The sequence below is a fragment of the Microcaecilia unicolor genome, chromosome 2 (genome assembly GCF_901765095.1).
Source record: "Microcaecilia unicolor chromosome 2, aMicUni1.1, whole genome shotgun sequence".
Taxonomy (NCBI): Eukaryota; Metazoa; Chordata; class Amphibia; order Gymnophiona; family Siphonopidae; genus Microcaecilia; species Microcaecilia unicolor.
In genome coordinates, this window is record NC_044032.1 from 223,390,253 (window position 1) to 223,409,548 (window position 19,296).

The window sequence follows — 19,296 nt, forward strand, 5'->3', positions numbered from 1 at the left end:
AAGAAGGACAGTCCTTGCTCGAAGGAGCTTACAATCTAAAGGACGAAATGTCAAGTTGGGGCAGTCAAGATTTCCTGAATAGAGGTGTAGTGGTTAGGTGCCAAAGGCGACATTGAAGAGGGTGGCTTTGAGCAAGGATTTGAAGATGGACAGGGAGGGGGCCTGGCGTATGGGCTCAGGGAGTTTATTCCAAGCATGGGGTGAGGCGAAGCGAAGCAGAAAGGGCTGAGCCTGGAGTTGGCGGTGGTCGAGAAGGGTACTGAGAGGAGGGATTTGTCTTGAGAGTGGAGGTTATGGGTAGGAACGTAAGGGGAGATGAGGGTAGAGAGGTAAGGAGGGGCTGCAGATCGAGTGCATTTGTAGGTTAGTAGGAGAAGCTTGAACTGTATGCGGTACCTAAAACCTGTATGCGGTAACTAAAACCTGCAGTCACTGCTTATCACCCGCCTATTCCCTACCCCACTTTGCATTAGAAGTTCTCACACACTTTAATAAATAGAGCCCCATAAGAACCATGGGGAATCGTGCACTTTCATATTTTCTAATACTTTGCTAATAGATAAAAGGATGACATTAGTTTTCAGTGCTGTTTGCTTAGCAGTTTTCATGAGCACTTCACTAATATATTTTTTAAATTTAGAAAGACTCATACATGGAATTAGTGAGCATAGAATATTGACAATGCATTCACAAAAGATGAAGGAAGTAGAGTCATGAAATATCATATTTTAATTTTAAAAATCTAGTAGAGAACAATCAGACATCTTCAGTTCACGACTTTCCATTAATACACTCTTAGATAAAAATGTTAACTTGTTATAACCGTATCGTGTTCCAGAACTGTAGATAAATCAATTCTTTTCCCAAAAAGGACAACTGAAGTTACATTCAAATTATTGAGGCAGTTTTTAAACAGCCCAAATTGCTTCTAGGCCCGTGGATATATTGTACTCTCAGGTCTTAAAGCTAATTTTCTAAGCTATTTTGTGGCATAGGTATATTAAATAAAATTGAATTGTGAAAATTTAAGCTTGGTGGGGGGTGGGAGGAGGAAGATGGAGTTGCAGCTGTTTCGAACACCACTTAGGGACTTCAGAATTAAATGCCTTCAAACACTTTTCCATTTCCAAACTACCTGTCTTTTGGATAAAAGTACTCAGCTCATAGGGAGTAATTAAGCCGGTAATGTGAGGTAGTGTGTTGAGCTGAGCGTTTCTCCTGCTGATCCTGATTTATTTCCCCATTTTTATTACCTGTGACACAATTTGGTAATTATGCCAGATAAGAAGAAAGGTAACCTGAGGATTTATCCTTCTGAGAACTCTATCCCTGTCTTGGTTCAACAGAAGCTGAACAGCTTTATTAGACAAACACCCCGCAACTTGGAGGCAGTTAGACCAAATAAGGAATCAGGCAGAGGAGCACTTGACCTACCAGGCAATAAGATCTCACTTACCCCTCTGGATTGTCTTCTACCATTAAAGAAACACATAAAATGACTGAAGATAAAGAGCATATGACCTATCCAGTCTGCCTATCCATACCAGCTACTAAGACTCTCTGTTCTCATCTATTCTCTCATTATTAGATTATTGTAATATATGTTTATTAGGTTTACCAGTAAAAGTTACAAAAATTGCAGGTGATACAAAATGTTGCTGTGAAATTGACTTTAGAAGGTGGGAGATTTGATCATGCTATGCAATATTTATATCAATTACACTGGCTCCCTGTCCAAGCAAGGACTGATTTTAAAGTGCTTATCTTTCTTTAAGATTGCATATGATCTGAGTCCAAGTTACTTAGGGGGTCTTTTACTCAAGCTTAGCTCAAGTTATCTGCCACAGGGTCCATTTTATTCCTATGAGCCCTGCTGCAGATTACTCGAGCTATGCTTTAGTAAAAGACCCCCTTAGTGGGTTTGGTGTCTGTATACCATTTGACACAACATTTACGATTTTTGCAAGTACTGCAGTTAACAAGACCTACTTTAACCCTTTGCCACTTAGTGAGTACATGTAAAGACTCTATTTGGTAAGGGCTCTGAACTATGGAATAACTTACCAATCTTATCTAAGGGAAATAAATTATATGCACTTTCAATGATCACTAAAGACTTGGTTGTTCTGAAAATATTTGTTGAACTAATTGCTGATATTTATTTATTTGGATTTTATGTTTTGTATTCTTAATTTTTTGTTACTCTATGATTTATATTTTATTATGTTTCTATTGTATTTAACGTTTACTGTGACTGACAGTTAAGTGGACTATAAGCACTGCAATTAAATTAAATTTAAATAATTCCTTTGCACCCCCTTAGAAATCTTCAGTGCTTGTCCCATGCTTTCTTGAATTTAGATACAATCCTTATCTCCACAACCTCAGTTCCGTGCATCCTTCATGATTTCCATACAGAAATATTGCCTTAGATTACTTACTTTTACCTTCATCCTGTGACCTCTCATTTCAGAGTTTCCTTTCAATTGAAAGAGTCCCCACTTCCTGTCCATTTATGCTAAAGAGATATTTAAATATCTCTATCATTTCTCTCCTGCCTCACCTTTCTTTAACTATGTCCTCATATGCTTTATGATGAACACTACTTAACATTTTAGTAGCTGCCCTCTGGACTAACTCCATCCTGTTTATATCTTTTTTGAAGATGAGGTCTTCAGAACTGCACAGATTACTCCAAATGAGGTCACACCTTCCTTCTAATGGCAATTCCTGTCCCTATGCACTCAAATATCCTTCTGGATTTTGCTGCCATCTTTTGTACCTGTTTGGTCACCTTAAGATCATCCTATGCAATCACCCCCCCCCCACCCTGCCCCCCAAAGTGCAGTCTTCCCCTATACTGTAATGCTCCCTTAGGCTTTTGTAGCCTGCATTTTTTAACATGACATCCTAGCTTCTGACACCTTAGTGTGGAAGAGTAACCTAATGGTTAGTGCAATGGACTAAGAACTTAGGGAACTGGGTTTGATTTCCACTGTAGCTCCTTGTGACTCTGGGCAACTCATTTAACTCTTCATTGCCTCAGGTACAAAAAAACTTAGATTGTGAGCCCCCTAGGAACATAGAAAGTACCTGCATATATAACAAATATAACCTGCTTTGCTTGTACCACAAAGAAGTGGTATAACAAATCCCTGATCCTTTAGTTGCCAAATTCAAGTTTCAGGTTTACTAAGGACTTGCTATCCTGCCTATCAGCAAAAAACAACTAAGTGGCTTACAGACTAAAAAAAAAGATAGAAGAGGGAAAGAGGGAGAAGACAACAACGACACAGAGAGAGGGGGAAAGGGGGAGAACTACAATATTCATGACAGAATAGAGGTGTAGAGAAAAACATTAGGAGGAGTGAATCTCAAAGCCAAGTGGTGCCAGGGCCTATGCATGAGGCTATAAAGGGCAATGGAACGCCTCCAAAAAGAGGTAGGTTTTGAGCTCTGTCTTAAATTAAACCGTTCCAAAGAAGCTTGTGATCTAACGTGTTCTGGGAGCTGGTTCCAAAGTTCTGGGCCTTGTACAGAGAAGACCATTCTTGAAGTTTTGCTAGATCTCTCCTCTTGTTAGCCACATCTTCCAGGGTATCTTCCATATTGCAGATTTTGGTATCATTCACAATGACGTAAATGTTACCCAGTAATCATTCTGCAACATTGCTCACACAAATGTTAAAAAGGTCTGAACCAAGGATCAATCCCTGCAGCACAGCATTGGTAACGTTTTTTCCTCAGAGTCAACTCCATATGCCACTACCTTTTGTGTCTCCCACTCAAGCAGTTTCTCACCCAGTCAGTTACTAGATGCTCAGTTTATTTCTAAGTCACCTATATGCAGGGCTTTTTTTGTGCCGGTACCCGCACCTTTTTTCACTTGCTCCCCACAAGCAAGCCTCCAGCAGCAGCTGTCCTGAGCTGCTCCTTCTCTCTTTCCTCCCCCTGCCACCGCCTCCTCCTCCGCATCCAGCGGCAGCTGTCCTGAGCTTCTCTCTCTCTTCCCCCTCTCGTGTACCTTTCAACCTGATTTTCCCCTTTGAAGCACTAACAGCAGCAGCGTTTCATATTCAGCTGCTTACCCTGTGTCGGCCCAAGAGTCCTTCTCTCTGCTACACCCCTGTGGAAAAATGAAGTTGCAGTAAAGGGGGCGGGGTGCACCAGAGAGAAGGACTCCTGTGCCAACGCAGGGCAGGCAGCTGAATGTGACCCTGCCCCCAAGGTTGCCCTATATGAGTACCGGTACCTTTTTTCCTACTAAAAAAGCACTGCCTATATACATCTGTGTTAAAAGGTTTTACTGTATCTAATCACACTAGGGGGTCATGGAGCTGAAATACTACCTTTCTGTGGACAATAAAGTGATTTACATTTATTATATGCAGGTACTTTCTCTGTTCTAGTGGGCTTACAATCTAAGTTTTTGTACCTGAGGCAATGGAGGGAAAGTGATTTGCCCGAGATCACATGGAGCCACAGTGCGAACTGAACCAAGTTCCCCTGGTTCTCAGCCTAAATCTGGCCATTAGGCTAATCCTCCACTGTAGTGCCCTCCACTCAATATACTATAAATCTGGCCAGCTAGTTAAAGAAATTAATCAGCTTTGTCTGACCAGACCTACTTCAAATAAATATGGATTCTAGCCCATTGTTGAAGTTTGAGCCCCGGAGTTTCTGAAGAGTAACCTCCCCTCTAAAACTGGCCAGGAAATAGACTTTCCTCTTCTCAAGTCTCTGGTGGTGACCCTTGATGACCAATTTTGCCACAGATATTAGTTTCTAGGTACAGAAAGTTAATTAATTGGCATATAAATCTGCTCAAGGGAGCACTTGGAAAGACTGGAGAAGTTGGACAACAGTTGGAAAAAGATGTTAAAGAAGTGAAAAAATGTTAAGATAGCCATAATACAAAATAGGAGGCTTGCTCATTGTAAGATGCACCAGCTGGAAAATTAAGCTGTATACCTTCACCTCTTAAACATTCCTAAAGTGATGGAAATGTCATGGCAAAACATGTTTATTTCCCCATTTTTATTACCTGGAGTATCTGAATATAATGACTGAGGCCAATCTTCCTGTGAATAAGATGTATACTCCCCCCCCTAAGACTGAAATAATGACAGCCTAGACTAGAAGTGTGTGTGGGGATGGGGACAATGGGAAACCAACAGAAATCCATGGGAATCTGTGGGGATGGGGACAAAAAAGTCATTACTACCGTGGGGATGGATCAAAAGTGAATGGGTATAGGAGGGGATGGATTGGAAGTGAATGGGAATGCTGTCCTGATTCTTGCAGAGCACCCCCTCTTCCTTTTCTCACCCTCTCTCCTGTCTTGGATTTGTAGTTCACTCCCTCCTATCCTCTCTCCTCTCCAGTGTGCATTTGTCTTCTTCTTCTCCATTCTCTCCTTTTGGACTGTAAACTGCCCTGAAAGATCCCAAAGGGTGGGGTAGGAAATATAAAATAAACTTGGAAACTTGGATTTGTTTCGAGCATTTTGGCAGAGTATAATTTCCACCGAGCTAATCTCATCTATGCGACTGATAATGCAGCTAATAAGAAAGCAGCATTTCAAGATGAGGTCTGGATAGGTTGAGCAGGTCATAATCTCATCTCCTCTCTCTCATGGACTCTAACCATCAAAACTGATGTTGATCCGAATGACCTCCCTAGTGAGGTAAGCAAGCTTATAACTTTGTGCAAGGAGGTGGTTACACTCACAAAACGAACGAAAGTCAACTATTCAGTGAAGAAAGCGCTCAAGCAGTGTGTGTCAACTCGGTGAAACATAGTTCTACTGACACTGAAATATGTGGCAGAGAATATAGAGGTGCTGCATACAATTGCCACTGAACCAGGTGCAAACAAGTAGTTCTTGACCAAATTATATGCAATTGATGATTGGATCTGACAATTGCAAGTTCAGCCATATGATAGTATCCTTAAAGAATCATTTTGCAGATCACCTGGATTGCTATTTAACACTTACAGAGACACACTTGGCAGCAACATTGCTGGATCCAAGGCTGAAAAGTCATTTAGATTACAGTCAAAGGGTGTAACAGTGCCACAAACAGATTGTGAATACTGACAGCAGGTCAAACTGTAGTCAAGGTTAAGCCAATTGCCAACAAAACATCCAAAACAAGAAGAATCAGAGGCAGATTTTTTCGAGACTTACTCAAGAACCAGGAAACAGCTTCAGTGATCAACAAAGTTTACATTGATATCGAGCTTGGACAAGGAATTCTGATTGTGTCTTTCTACCTACTGGCAACAGAGGTCCCATGTGCGGCCGAAACCGACACATATTGCCTGTTACTTGCTTGGAACTCCTGCTGCCAGCATATATCATAATCTTCTTTTTTTGCTGCAGGATGAATAATCAAGGAAAACAGAACAGAAATGAGCTCTGGCTATGTAGATGGTTTATTATTTTACACAGTTTGAAATGATTGTTTTCTCACAGTCCATGATAATAAATAATTCCCCCAATATTCAAAAGCATTTAACTGGCCAGGAATGGCACCTGGCCAGTTAAATGCCCCATAACCAGCTATCTGCGCATTTTCAGCAGGACATGGCTGGCTATGACCCGCTGAAAATTTGCGGTTAGCAGCTAGCTGCTATATAACCAGCTACCCACTGATTTCAGCGCAAGTTTGGCGGCTATATTTGGCCGTGTGAATACCTGCAATATCTTTGGCTGGTTCAAAGTTCTATTTTCTTTGATATGCTGGTAAACATATGGCTAAGTACTGTAGTGTAAAGATTTTATCTAGATGCAAAATGTTTTACTAGCACTCACCCTGTGGCTGATGTTTTGCAAGAAGCCGTCAAAAGAATCAGTTGGACCACTAGATGACAGAGAGGTAAATGGGGCACTCAGGGAAGACAAGGCCATAACGAAGAGATTAAATGAATTCTTTGCCTCAGTCTTCACCAAGGAAGATGTGGGAGAGATACCAATGTCACAAATGGTATTCAATGCTGACGAGTCAGAGAAATTGAATCAAATCTCTGTAAACCTGGAAGATGTAATGGCGCAATTTGACAAATTGAAGAATAGCAAATCACCTGGACTGTAAGGTGCATATCCCAGAGTACTGATAGAAATGAAAAATGAACTTGCAGAACTATTGTTAGTAATATGTAATTTATCTTTAAAATCAAGTATGGTACAAGAAGACTGGAGCGTGGCCAATGTAACACCCATTTTAAAAAAGGGTTCCAGAGGTGATCTGGGAAATTATAGATTGGTGAGCCTGACATCGGTGCCAGGCAATATGGTAGAGACTATTATAAAGAACAAAATTACAGAACATATACATAAGCACGAATTAATGAGACAAAGCCAACATGGATTTAGTGAAGGGAAATCTTGCCTTTCTAATCTACTCCATTTCTTTGAAGGGGTGACTAAGCATGTGGATAAAGGTGAGCCGATTAATTTTTATTTATTGGAATTTATTAACCACCTTTATGAAGAGATTCACCCAAGGTGGGTGGTATACAGTAGGTACAGTTTAACATAAAACTTATAATTTTGTTAACAGCATAACGATAGTAAAATAACCAAGAATAAACAAATACAATAAATGAGGTAAACTTGAAAACAGTAAATTGTAACCTAATAGAAACTACCATGAAACAGTATCAAAAATACACACATCTAACAACACTGGAATTCAAATACCAGAGATATAATACAATGTTAGCATAATACTAATGATACACCTAATAAGCATGTATTAGAACATTCAACTAATATAGATATGATGCTAAAGATTTTCTACAATAGGGCTTACCATATAGCTGAGGGACCAAGAGCAGATCTATGATGGGAATAAGATACGTGGTAGAGAGTCAGTTGGGATAATTTGATGGTGAGTTAAACCCAAGGCAAGTTCGTTGTACAGTTAAGCAAGAGGTAAGGAACTGATCTAAGTTACAGTGTGTGTAGCAAGCCAGTCCAGGTGCAGAGTGAGTGTATAGTCAGTCACCCTATGTATTAAAAGACTTGGGGAGAAGAGCCAAGCCTTCACCTGCTTCCTGAAGTAGAGGTAGTCTCGAGTTATACCTAGCCCCTCTGGAAGTAAATTCCAGAGCATGGGGGCTACTCCTGAGAAGGCTCGGTGGTGGGTATCACATCATAAATAATGTGTATCTGGACTTTCAAAAGACATTTGACAAAAGTATCTCATGAAAGACTCCTGAGGAAATTAGAGAGTTATGGGTTAGGAGGTAATGCTTTACTGTGGATTAAAAACTGGTTAAGGAGAGTAGGGTTAAATGGTCAGTATCCTCAATGGAGAAGGGTAGATAGTGGGGTTCCCCAAGGGTCTGTGCTGGGACCGCTGCTTTTTAACATATTAAAAATGATCTAGAGATGGGAATAACTAGTAAGGTAATTAAATTTGCTGATGACACAAAGTTATTCAAAGTTGTTAAATCGCTAGTGGATTGTGAAAAATTGCAAGAGGACCTTACAAGACTGGGAAACTGGGTATCCAAATGGCAGATGACATTTAATTTGAGCAAGTGCAAAGTGATGCATGTGGGAAACAGGAACCCAAACTATAGCTATGTGATGGAAGGTTCCACATTAGGAACCACCGACCAGGAAAAGGATCTAGGTATCATCGTTGATGAAACTTTGAAACCCTCTGCTCAGTGTGCAGCGGCGGCTAAGAAAACAAATAGAATGTTAGGTATTATTAGGAAAGGAATGGAAAGCAAAAATGAGAATGTTATAGTGCCTTTGTATCACTCCATGGTGTAAATGCACCTCAAATACTGTGTGTAATTCTGGTCACTGCATCTCATAAGTACATAAGTATTGCCATACTGGGACAGATTGAAGGTCCATAAAGCCTAGCATCCTGTTTCTAACAGTGGCCAATCCAGGTCGCATGTACCTGGCAAGATCCTAAAAAAGTACAATACATTTTATGCTGCTTATCCTAAAAATAAGCAGTGGATTTTCCCCAAGTCCATTTTAATAATGGTCTATGGACTTTTCCTTTAGGAAGCCATCCAAACCTTTTTTAAACTCTGTTAAGCTAACTGCTTTTACTATATTCTCTGGCAATGAATTCCAGAGTTTAATTATATGTTGAGTGAAGAAAGGTTTTCTCCAATTTGTTTTAAATTTACTGCTTTGTAGCTTCATCACGTGCCCCCTAGTCCTAGTATTTTTGAAAAGAGTAAACAAATGATTCACGTCTACCCATTCCACTCCACTCATTATTTTATAGACCTCTATCATATCTCCCCTCAACTGTCTTTTCTCCAAGCTGAAGAGCCCTAGTCACTTCAGCCTTTCTTCATAGGGAAATCTTCCCATCCCCTTTATCATTTTCATCACCCTTCTCTGTACCTTTTCTAATTCCACTATACCTTTTTTGAGATGTGGTGACCAGAATTGAACACAATATTTGAGGTGAGGTTGCACCATGGAGTGATACAAAGGCACTATAACATCCTCATTTTTGTTTTCTTTTTCTAATAATACCTATCTCAAAAGAATATAGTGGAACTAGAAAAAGTACAGAGAAGGGTGACACAAATGGTAAAAGGAATGGGACAACTTCCCTTTGAGGAAAGGCTAAAGCGGCTAGGATTATTCAGCTTGGAGAAGAGACGGCTGAGAGAAATATGATAGAGGTCTATAAAATAATGAGTGGAGTGGAATGGAATGGGTGGACTTATTTACTCTGTCCAAAAATATTAGGACTAAGGGGCCATGCAATGAAGCTACTAAGTAAATTAAAATAAATCGGAGAAAATATTTTTTTCACTCAATGTGTAATTAAACTCTGGAATTCATTGCCAGAGAATGTGGTAAAAGCAGTTAGCTTAGCAGGTTTTTTTTTTTTAAAGGTTTGGATAACTTCCTAAAAGAAAAATCCATATGCCATTATTAAGATATACTTGGGGAAAATCCACCGCTTATTTCTAGGTTAAAGAGCAAAAAATCTATTATACTGTTTTGGGATCTTGTCAGGTACTTGTAACCTAGATTGACCACTGACTAGAGAATTGCAGGGGGAAGAAATCCAACCAGTTCCCACTGGAATCTAACCCATCCCCGCCCATCCCTGTGGGGAATCTAGCCCAACCCCGCAAAAATTTAACCTGTCCTCACCCAGTCCTGCAAGAATTTAATGGTACATAAAAAAACCTGCTGTCGACTCTCTCAGTCTCTCTCTGGGTTTGAGCCACAGCACTGCAGGCAAGGAAGGAATGGAAGTTGGAACACTCTGGTGCACACATGTAAGGCTTTTCTGATTCACTGGCACTGTGTGCTAAGAGATCACCATATGCATGCGCCAGTAGGTCAGGTTACATCTGATGCTCATGCCTATGTCGGAGCTGAGATCTGCACATCAGCCCGGGAGCAGAGAGGATTAATAGTAACATAGTAAATTACAGCGGATAAAAACCGGATCGGTCCATCCAGTCTGCCCAATAGTCACAATCATTATCAATTCATGCTTAAGTCAACAATGAATGTGATATTATGTACTTGATTATGGTCTTTCTGTGACGTTTCTGCGACATAGACCATAGAAGTCCGCCTGGCCCTACCCTTATGTTCCAACTGCTGGAGTTGCCCTCAAAGCCCACTCCAGCCTATTCATCTTCTCATTTGCAGGACACAGACCGTAAAAGTCTGTCCAACACTGTCTTCATGTTCCAGCCACTAAAGTTGCTGTCTAAACCCTTTCCAGCCCATCCTAAACCAGATTGCCATATATGAGACACAGATCGTACAGGTCTCCCGGTATCAGTCCTAGTTTATCACAGCCAGAGTCGCCATCTAAGTGCCACTCGACATATCCACACACAAGCAACCATTTAAGTTTAGGTTTTTTTATAACTTCCATTTTCTAATTAGAGATCTTCTGTGTTCATCCCACGCCTTTTTGAATTTCATCACCATTTGTATCTCTACTACCTTCTTAATGGAGACTTTCTGCATCTGTGCTGTTAAAGCAAGGAGGAGGAGGAGACAGCACTCAAAGAACTTGGTACTCAGTAGGTGAAAGGCTGGCGCAAGTGCAGCATACACTTTCACGAGAACCACACAAGAACTGCTTCTGTCCCCAAGGGAACCCTGCAGGAAGTACCTCCGTCCCCATGGGATCCTCGCAGAACTGCTTCCATCCCCGCGGGAACCCCGTTCCCGTGCAGGTCTCTACCACTGACCCCTCCAGGGCACCCCCCCGCGACCCCCTGAATATTTTAAAAATATTCTCTGGTGGTCCAGTGGACCCCAACCGAGCCCCTCCAGGCAAAATTGACCTAGTGGTTCAGTGAAGAACCCCCTCCCAGACCTGACTCCCCTGCACCCCCTTTTGGATCAGCAAAGATCTACCTGGTGGTCCAGTCAAAGCACCCACCCACCCCCTCTCTATACCTCCCTCAGGTCTGCTCAGAACAAAATGGTGTCACCCAGCTTCTGCCCAGAGCATTCTGGGATGCACTGGAGATGAAAACGGTAATGGAATTCAAACATGCGTGGGATAAACGTAAATGAATCCTGTTTAGAAGGAATGGTTCCGTGGAATCTTAGCGGAGATTGGGTGGCGACGCCGGTAATTGGAAACAAAACTGGAGCTGGGCAGACTTCTACGGTCTATGCCCTGATCGTGACTGAATAGATAGGGATGGACTGGAGTGTAAATTTTAAGGGGCTTCTATGTTACCTTCAGAACTTAGTTCAAGAACAGTACTGGGCAGACTTCTACGGTCTGTGCCCTGAGAAAGGCAAGGACAAATCAAATTCGGGTATACATATAAAGTATCACATACCAATCACATACCATGTAAAATGAGTTTATCTTGTTGGGCAGACTGGATGGACCGTACAGGTCTTTATATGCCGTCATTTACTATGTTACTATCCAGCTTATAATCGAATGAGAAAAACGCCCAAGTTCCGACCTAAATCGGGAGATGGGCATTTATCTCACAAAAACGAATAACGCGGTATAATCAAAAGCCGAATTTGGGACGCTTTCAACTGCACTCCGTCGCGGATGCGGACAAAGTTGACGGGGGCGTGTCGAAGGCGTGTCGAAGGCGGAACTGGGGCGTGGTTATCGGGCGAACAGAGATGGGCGCCCTTTCGCCGATAATGGAAGAAAAATATGCGATTTTAGCGAGAATTTAGGGCACTTTTCCTGGACCCTGTTTTTCCACGAATAAGGCCCCAAAAAGTGCCCTAAATGACCAGATGACCACTGGAGGGAATCAGGGATGACCTCCCCTGACTTCCCCAGTGGTCACAAACCCCCTCCCAGCACAAAATATGACGTTTCACAACTTTTTCTTTTCACCCTCAAATGTCATACCCACCTCCCTGGCAGCAGTATGCAGGTTACTGGAGCACTTATTAGGGGGTGCAGTGGACTTCAGGCAGGTGGACCCAGGCCCATCCCCCCCCTACCTGTTACAATTGTGCTGCTTAATGCGTTAGTCGTCCAACCCCCCCAAACCCACTGTACCCACATGTAGGTGCCCCCCCCTTCACCCCTTAGGGCTATAGTAATGGTGTAGACTTATGGGCAGTGGGTTTTGAGGGGGATTTGGGAGGCTCAACACACAAGGGAAGGGTGCTATGCACCTGGGAGCTCTTTTACCTTTTTTTTTTGTTTTGTAAAAGTGCCCCCTAGGGTGCCCGGTTGGTGTTCTGGCATGTGAGGGGGACTAGTGCACTACGAATCATGGCCCCTCCCACGAACAAATGCCTTGGATGTATTCGTTTTTGAGCTGGGCGCTTTCATTTTCCATTATCACTGAATAACAAAAACGCCCAGCTCACAAAGTAGCGAATAACATATGGGCGTCTATTTTTTTCGAAAATACGGTTGGCTCCGCCCCTTCACGGACCCGTTCTCGGAGATAAACGCCCATGGAGATAGGCGTTATCGTTCGATTATGCCCCTCTATGTCACTGGGTTGGGCTAAGCACCACATAAGGAAAAAACTGCTTGTATGGTGCTTAGCACCACCCAGTGTATCCCAGAATGCACTGGGCAGGGGCTGGGTGCCGACATTTTGCTCCAGATGGGCCCGAGGCAGGAGAGAGGAGGTGTTGCTTCTGCCCTCCTGCCTCCAACTTGTTAAGGTACAGGGAGGGGAGGGAAGGGGGTCACTAGCTACCAAGTAATTCTTTGCTGGTCTGGGAGGGGGTGTGAGGGGGGGAGGGTCTGTCGGGGTCCATTGGACCACAAGGGAATATTCTGAAAATATTTGGGGGTCACGGAGGGGTGGTTCTTGGGGGGGGGGCTGGGAGGTGAGTCCCTGGGGGGGGGGGGGTTCCTGGACGTGAATCTCTAGGGGGAGGAGGGAGTCAGGAGGTGATTTTCGGCAAGCAAGTTGTCAAATGAATTTCACAACAGTGTCAAATGCATTTGACAGCTTGGAATCGCAAACAGCGACTGATGTACGCATACGGATCCATACATCGGTCGCTGCTTGCAACTCGGTAATTTTTACCATGGCACCCGTATTTAATGGGTGCTGCTGTGCATCGGCCCCTTAGTAAAAAAAAAAGAATATACATACCCAATGTTTTGAACATCTGCATTCCGCCATACTTCCCTTCAAACAGGACGGTGTTGTTTAGCGGGTTGAAGGCACGGCACATTCTCACCAAAACCACTTCCAAGCAACCTGTTGGGCAATAAGTAACCATGAGATAAATACATTTGCTAAACTCTTCCATTATAGCATTTAAAACCAAAAGTTTGTAATTTGGAAACTTTCCTGCTAAAACCAAACCATTTTCACTATGCAACACTGAGATTCAAAAATCTGCAAAGGTAAAATCTCTGCAGCTCCAACATATATACTGCAACTTATGTTTATTTAACCCAAATTATAATGCCTTTGTTTTATTTTTATAGCTCATTAGTGCCCTATGACCAGCTGAAGGCACTGACTGATTGCATTGCCTGTCAGACAGGGAATCACTATTTCTGAATGTAAGAAGTCATGCTTGACAGGAAGAAGGAAAGAACAGGAAGAAGAGAAACATAAATAGCTGCTGTGGGGCTAGGTTAGAGCTATGTAAATAATTTCAAGCTGAGATGAGAAAACATTTCACTTGCATATTATACATTAATTTTGCTGATCTCTGAAAGAGCTTGCTTGTGAATTCTGATTGGCATCAGGGAGACTGGGTGATTCAAGAACTGCCTCTGCATACAGAGTCTTTCACCTTTTGGCTAGTGGTTCAAGTTTAGCTGAGGCCAGTAATAGAAGAAAGGCTGGTGCAAGTTTATTAGGTACCCTAGGCAAATCTTTAGCCTTGCACCCCTCCCCAGTTAACTTTCAGCCCCCAACAATCATGATCATTACAGTACCCCAGCTCCCACAATAATCTGTGGAAACGGGCAATTTGAAAACTGCTCATCCTCCCTGCTGGTACAAGTATCCACTATTATGTCTTTGACTTTGTGTAATTATCAGGGTCTACGTTTTGCTTTGACCACAGGGGCTCTTTGCACACCCCCAACCCAGAAGTTATTGCCCCAAGTCACTGCCTAGTTCTGCCTAATGGTTGGAACACCTCTGAACAGAATTATTCATCACCATCTAAAGCCATCGTGGTGGCCTGAGTAGAACGAGTTGGAAGTCTCATTTTAGATGACAATGGACAGACATCTACAATATAAAAGCTAGTATTCGAATCTGTATTTACAGTTGTACGTCTCTGCAAAGAAATCAGACAGAACAAGCATGGAGATTGAAGGACCAGATATTCACAGGATTTATGCTCCTAACTTTGAGAGTTATGCTCTTAAATTTGCTTCTCTGTTTGACCACCATATTTCATCATCCCCGGGTTCTACTCTTCTTTTGTGCACATAAATACTTCTTTAATATGAGCAGAGTTGGAACTACTGATCTTATAAGGGGACGGTCCTTGGGACAGTTCGCAGGAGTGAAACATGATCATGTCGGGCGTCATGTCCCCCGTTTGACAAATACTCTGCCATAAGATGAGGAGAAGACACTCTAGCATTATCTTAATTTTGAATTAGCCGTGTGACATGATTGAAAATATTCAAAGATTTAAAGATTCATTAATACAAGATAGTTTGAGAACTGATGATAAGGTAGGTGTGAGTGAATCTTGCCATATTGTGATTATCACCACTGAGGTTTTCACATCTTGTTGAACTTTTATTTTGGGAGGAAGAGTGAAGTTTACAGAAATATTTCAGGCCATACACTGTACTGATCTTTTGAGTTTTTGCAACCAAAATGCATGACTTGTACTTTAAGCATTAAATTGTTGCTGCCAAATCCTAGACCATTATTCATGCTTCAATAGATCCCTCACATTCCAGTTCGTCTACCCTTTTGCAGAGTTTGGTATCATTCACAAAGAGGCAAACCTCGCCTGATAGGCCATTCACAATATCACTTACAAAAATGTGAAAAAGAACTGGACCAAGGACCGATTCCTGCAGCACACCACTGGTAACCCCTTTATCTTCAGTTTCAACTCCATTTATCAGTACCCTTAGTTGCCATCCATGCAAATAAGTTTCTAATCCAGTCAGTGACTTTGGGGGCAATTCTATAACTTTGCGTCTCAAGCTAGGTGCCTTGATGTCATGTGTTGCGTGACAATTCTAGAACAGCATGTTGGTGCCAAGATTCCATTATAGCAATAGTAGCATATATCGGCATCAATGGGCCCAGTATTTAGCTGGCAGCAATCAGCGTTTTGCTGACCGCTGCTGATTCTAAACTTGGAAATTCAATGCTGGGCACCGGCATTAACTTTCTGGGTTTGTGGAGCTGGCTAACACATAGCCGGTTAAGTGTGATATTCAGCACTTATCCAGCTGTGGGTTACTGCAAAAAGATAGGACTGACTTTTATGCGGAGCTATTTACATGGTTAACCTGGCTGGTTAAGTTTTGAATATCGGCACTTAACTAGCCAAGTGCCAGCTCCATCCCTGGAATGCTCACAAAATAGCCAATTTTCAGTTCGGCACTAACCAGTTATGTGCTGCTGGAAATGACCAGTTAGCCCCAGTCAGATGATTTAACCAGCCAGGAGCCACTACTGGCCGGTTAAATCACATTGAATATTGACCACAATGTGCCTACATTTAGACATGCCCATTTACGCCAGACTGTAATAAGTTGGTGTCCCTATGTGCACCATGCAATGTGCAGAACTTATAGTATTCAATAAGGTGAACATGTAAGTAGGAGACAAGCCCATGCCACTTCCACACGTACATACCTAGCAGTCACATATTGAAACACTTATCTGCTCCTTTATAGGTAACGCTTAAGGCTAAATTCAGTAAATAGCGCCTAAATTTTGGTGCAAAAAAAACCAACAACAATTGCTAACTGCTATTCTGTAAATGGCAGTTGTGCACCATATATAGAACAGCGTTTAGCGCTGGGATCCACACCCAATTTTAAGCACGAGGATTTACATCCGCTGAAATCTGGTGTAAATCCTTGCACCTAAAATAGGTGCTGATCTGCCATATTCTATACCAGTGTTTCCCCAAGTCCAGTCCTGGAGTACCTCTTGCACGTCAGGTTGGCAGAATATCCACAATGAATATGTATGAACTTGATTTGCATTCATTGCTTCCACTATATGGAAATCTCTTTCATGCATATTCATTGTTGATATCCTGAAAACCTGACTGGCAAGAGGTACTCCAGGACTGGACTTGGGAAACACTTTTCTATAACTGCACATAAATTCTAGGAATGCCCCCAACTGATAGATGGCCACACCCCCTTTTTGGATCTGCACTTACAAATCTATACACACATCTTTATAGAATACCCACTACAAAGATGCACGTGTAAATTCAAGTAGTTATCAATTAGCACCAATAATTGCTAGTGCCCAATTGACACTAATTGGTTTGTTATTCAATTAAATTGCTCATGCACATTTGGAACATGCCCAAATTTGCCCGCACAGTTTTGAGCACCATATATAGAATTAGGGAGTGTACCTATGTGCATACGTGTCAATTAAGGTGCCACTTATGCACACAAGGCACACATAACTGCATGCAAGGCGTAATTGCACGCACCCAGTTATTAAATTGCCCTTCACACTCCCAAATACAGAGGGTGCTCAGATCATTTATAACTCATCTATGCAGAGCTTGGTGGTTACTGAATTTTGGAATTGGACCAGAGCTTTTTCTATGCAGGTATTGCAGTACATAGAAACATGATGGCAGATAAGGACCAAAAGGCCCATTCAGTCTGCCCTTCCTCAGCAACCACTAACTCTTCCTTTTCCTAAGGGAACCCACTTGCCTGTCCCATGTTTTCTTAAATTCCGACACAGTCCTCATCTTCACGACCTCCATCGGGAGGCCATTTCATGCTTCCACCACCCTTTCCGTGAAAGAGTATTCCTCTTCAGCCTATTTCCTCTTATCTTCATCCTATGCCCTCTCATTCCAGAGTTTTCCTTCATTTGAAAAAGGCTTACCTCCTGTACATTAACGCCACTGAGGTATTTAAACGTCTCTATCATATCCCCTCTCTCCTGCCTCTCTTCCAGCATATACATTTTGAGAGTTATAAGCCTGTCCCTATATGTTTTATGGCAAAGACCTCTTACCAGTTTTGTAGCCGCCCTCTGGACCGACTCCATCCTGTTTATATCTTTCTGTAGGTGCGGTCTCCAGAATTGCATGCAGTACTCCAAATAGGGTCTCGCCAGAGACTTATACAAAGGAACTATCACCTCTTTTTTCCTGCTGGTCATCCCTCTCCTTATGCACCCAAGCATCCTTCTGGATATGACCGTTGCCTTTTCTACCTGTTTGGCCACCTTAAGATCATCAGACACAATCACCCTCAAGTCCCGCTCTTCTTTTGTACACAGAAGCACTTCACCCCTATACTGTACTGTTCCCTTGGTATCTTGTAACCCTAGAACATTGAATCTGTTTTCCACAACATGGCCAGGTTGGTTGTTTCTATTAATGTTGACATTTGGATAAACTCTTGCTGTGCTCATCCTTCCTTCCTTGGATCGTTGCTGCTGTTTGGTTGTCTGAAATCTATGCACATCAGAAACTGCACTATTCTCTGTTTTTAGCTTTTATACCCTCACTTGACAATTAGTATCGACTCTCTTAAGTCCTACACTCAATGACAAAGATCCCATTCTCATGCACTGTGCAGGAAGATTTGGAGTGTTAACTTCTCCAGGACCTGTAAATTAAAGCTGCTTTTGAGAACAAGTGATGTTCTTTCAGTGTTCAAGGCTCACCAGCAGTTTATGCCATTCTTGTATGTTTTGGAATTAATGCCTTCAGTGCTGAAGCAGATGAAACAGCCTTTTGTCTGACAAGAAATTTCAGTATCTGGACCTCAATGGTGCTGGATATTGAAAAAAAGAACGGCAAAGATACTTTTTGGATCAGAGACGAGAAAAATACATCAACTTAAGAAGGTGCTGTCAAAAAATCTCTCTCTCAGCAAGAGCTGCATGAGAAAATTTCATCCATTACTACAGATAAAAAGGATGAAAGATGCTCTGTAAGGTGGCGGATACAAAGAAAATGCAATGTATACATAAGAAAGCTTTTCTAGGCTTTTACAGAATTCTCTGGGATACCGTCCATGTCAGCATTGTCAGATAACCACTGACAATGTTGACTGTTCATCCTTCTTGTCCTCAGAGAATTCTCATGCTGTAAGGAAGACCTCAGCCAATATATGGGAGGACAGTTTTCAAAGCCATTTACATGGTAATAAGAGATTTACTTGGACAAACCAGCTTACCTGAAAATCTTTCTCCTTTACTCAGATAAAAGTATGAAGGTGTTTCGTAGTACACATACTTTTAAAGGATTCTTGGGGGGTATCTTTAGGTTGTGCAAGGTGGGATGTGGGGAGCAGGCTGCATAGACAGAGTTTTCAAATGGACATGTGCTATTTTATACAGCTCAGACAGTAGCAGAGAGGTACGAACCATCTTTGTATGCATGCATTTTACCGTAACTAATTTTCAAAGGGGAAAGTACCTTAGTAGATTCTCTGAAATGCAACCTCAAAGTATATGTGTTAAAAGGACATTTTACTGTAACTAATTTTCAAAGGTGAAAGTACCTTAGTAGATTATCTGAAATTCAACCTCAAAGTATGTGTGTTAAAAGGGCACACACATACTTTGCAACTAGGTGGCCTGTTGAAAATATCCCCCATTTACTTATAAATTATTGTTTGTCTTGCTTTTGCCATTCCATGCTCTCAC

General features: G+C 42.0%; 1 protein-coding gene across 1 annotated transcript in view; it reads right to left on the bottom strand.

The window, feature by feature from the left end:
* Positions 1-19,296, bottom strand: part of RORB (RAR related orphan receptor B) — a 118,915-nt gene that overhangs the window by 37,877 nt on the left and 61,742 nt on the right. The window contains exon 7 of the mRNA XM_030191970.1: positions 13,585-13,692. Coding sequence (XP_030047830.1) covers positions 13,585-13,692 — 108 coding nt within the window. The remainder of the gene's footprint in view (positions 1-13,584; positions 13,693-19,296) is intronic.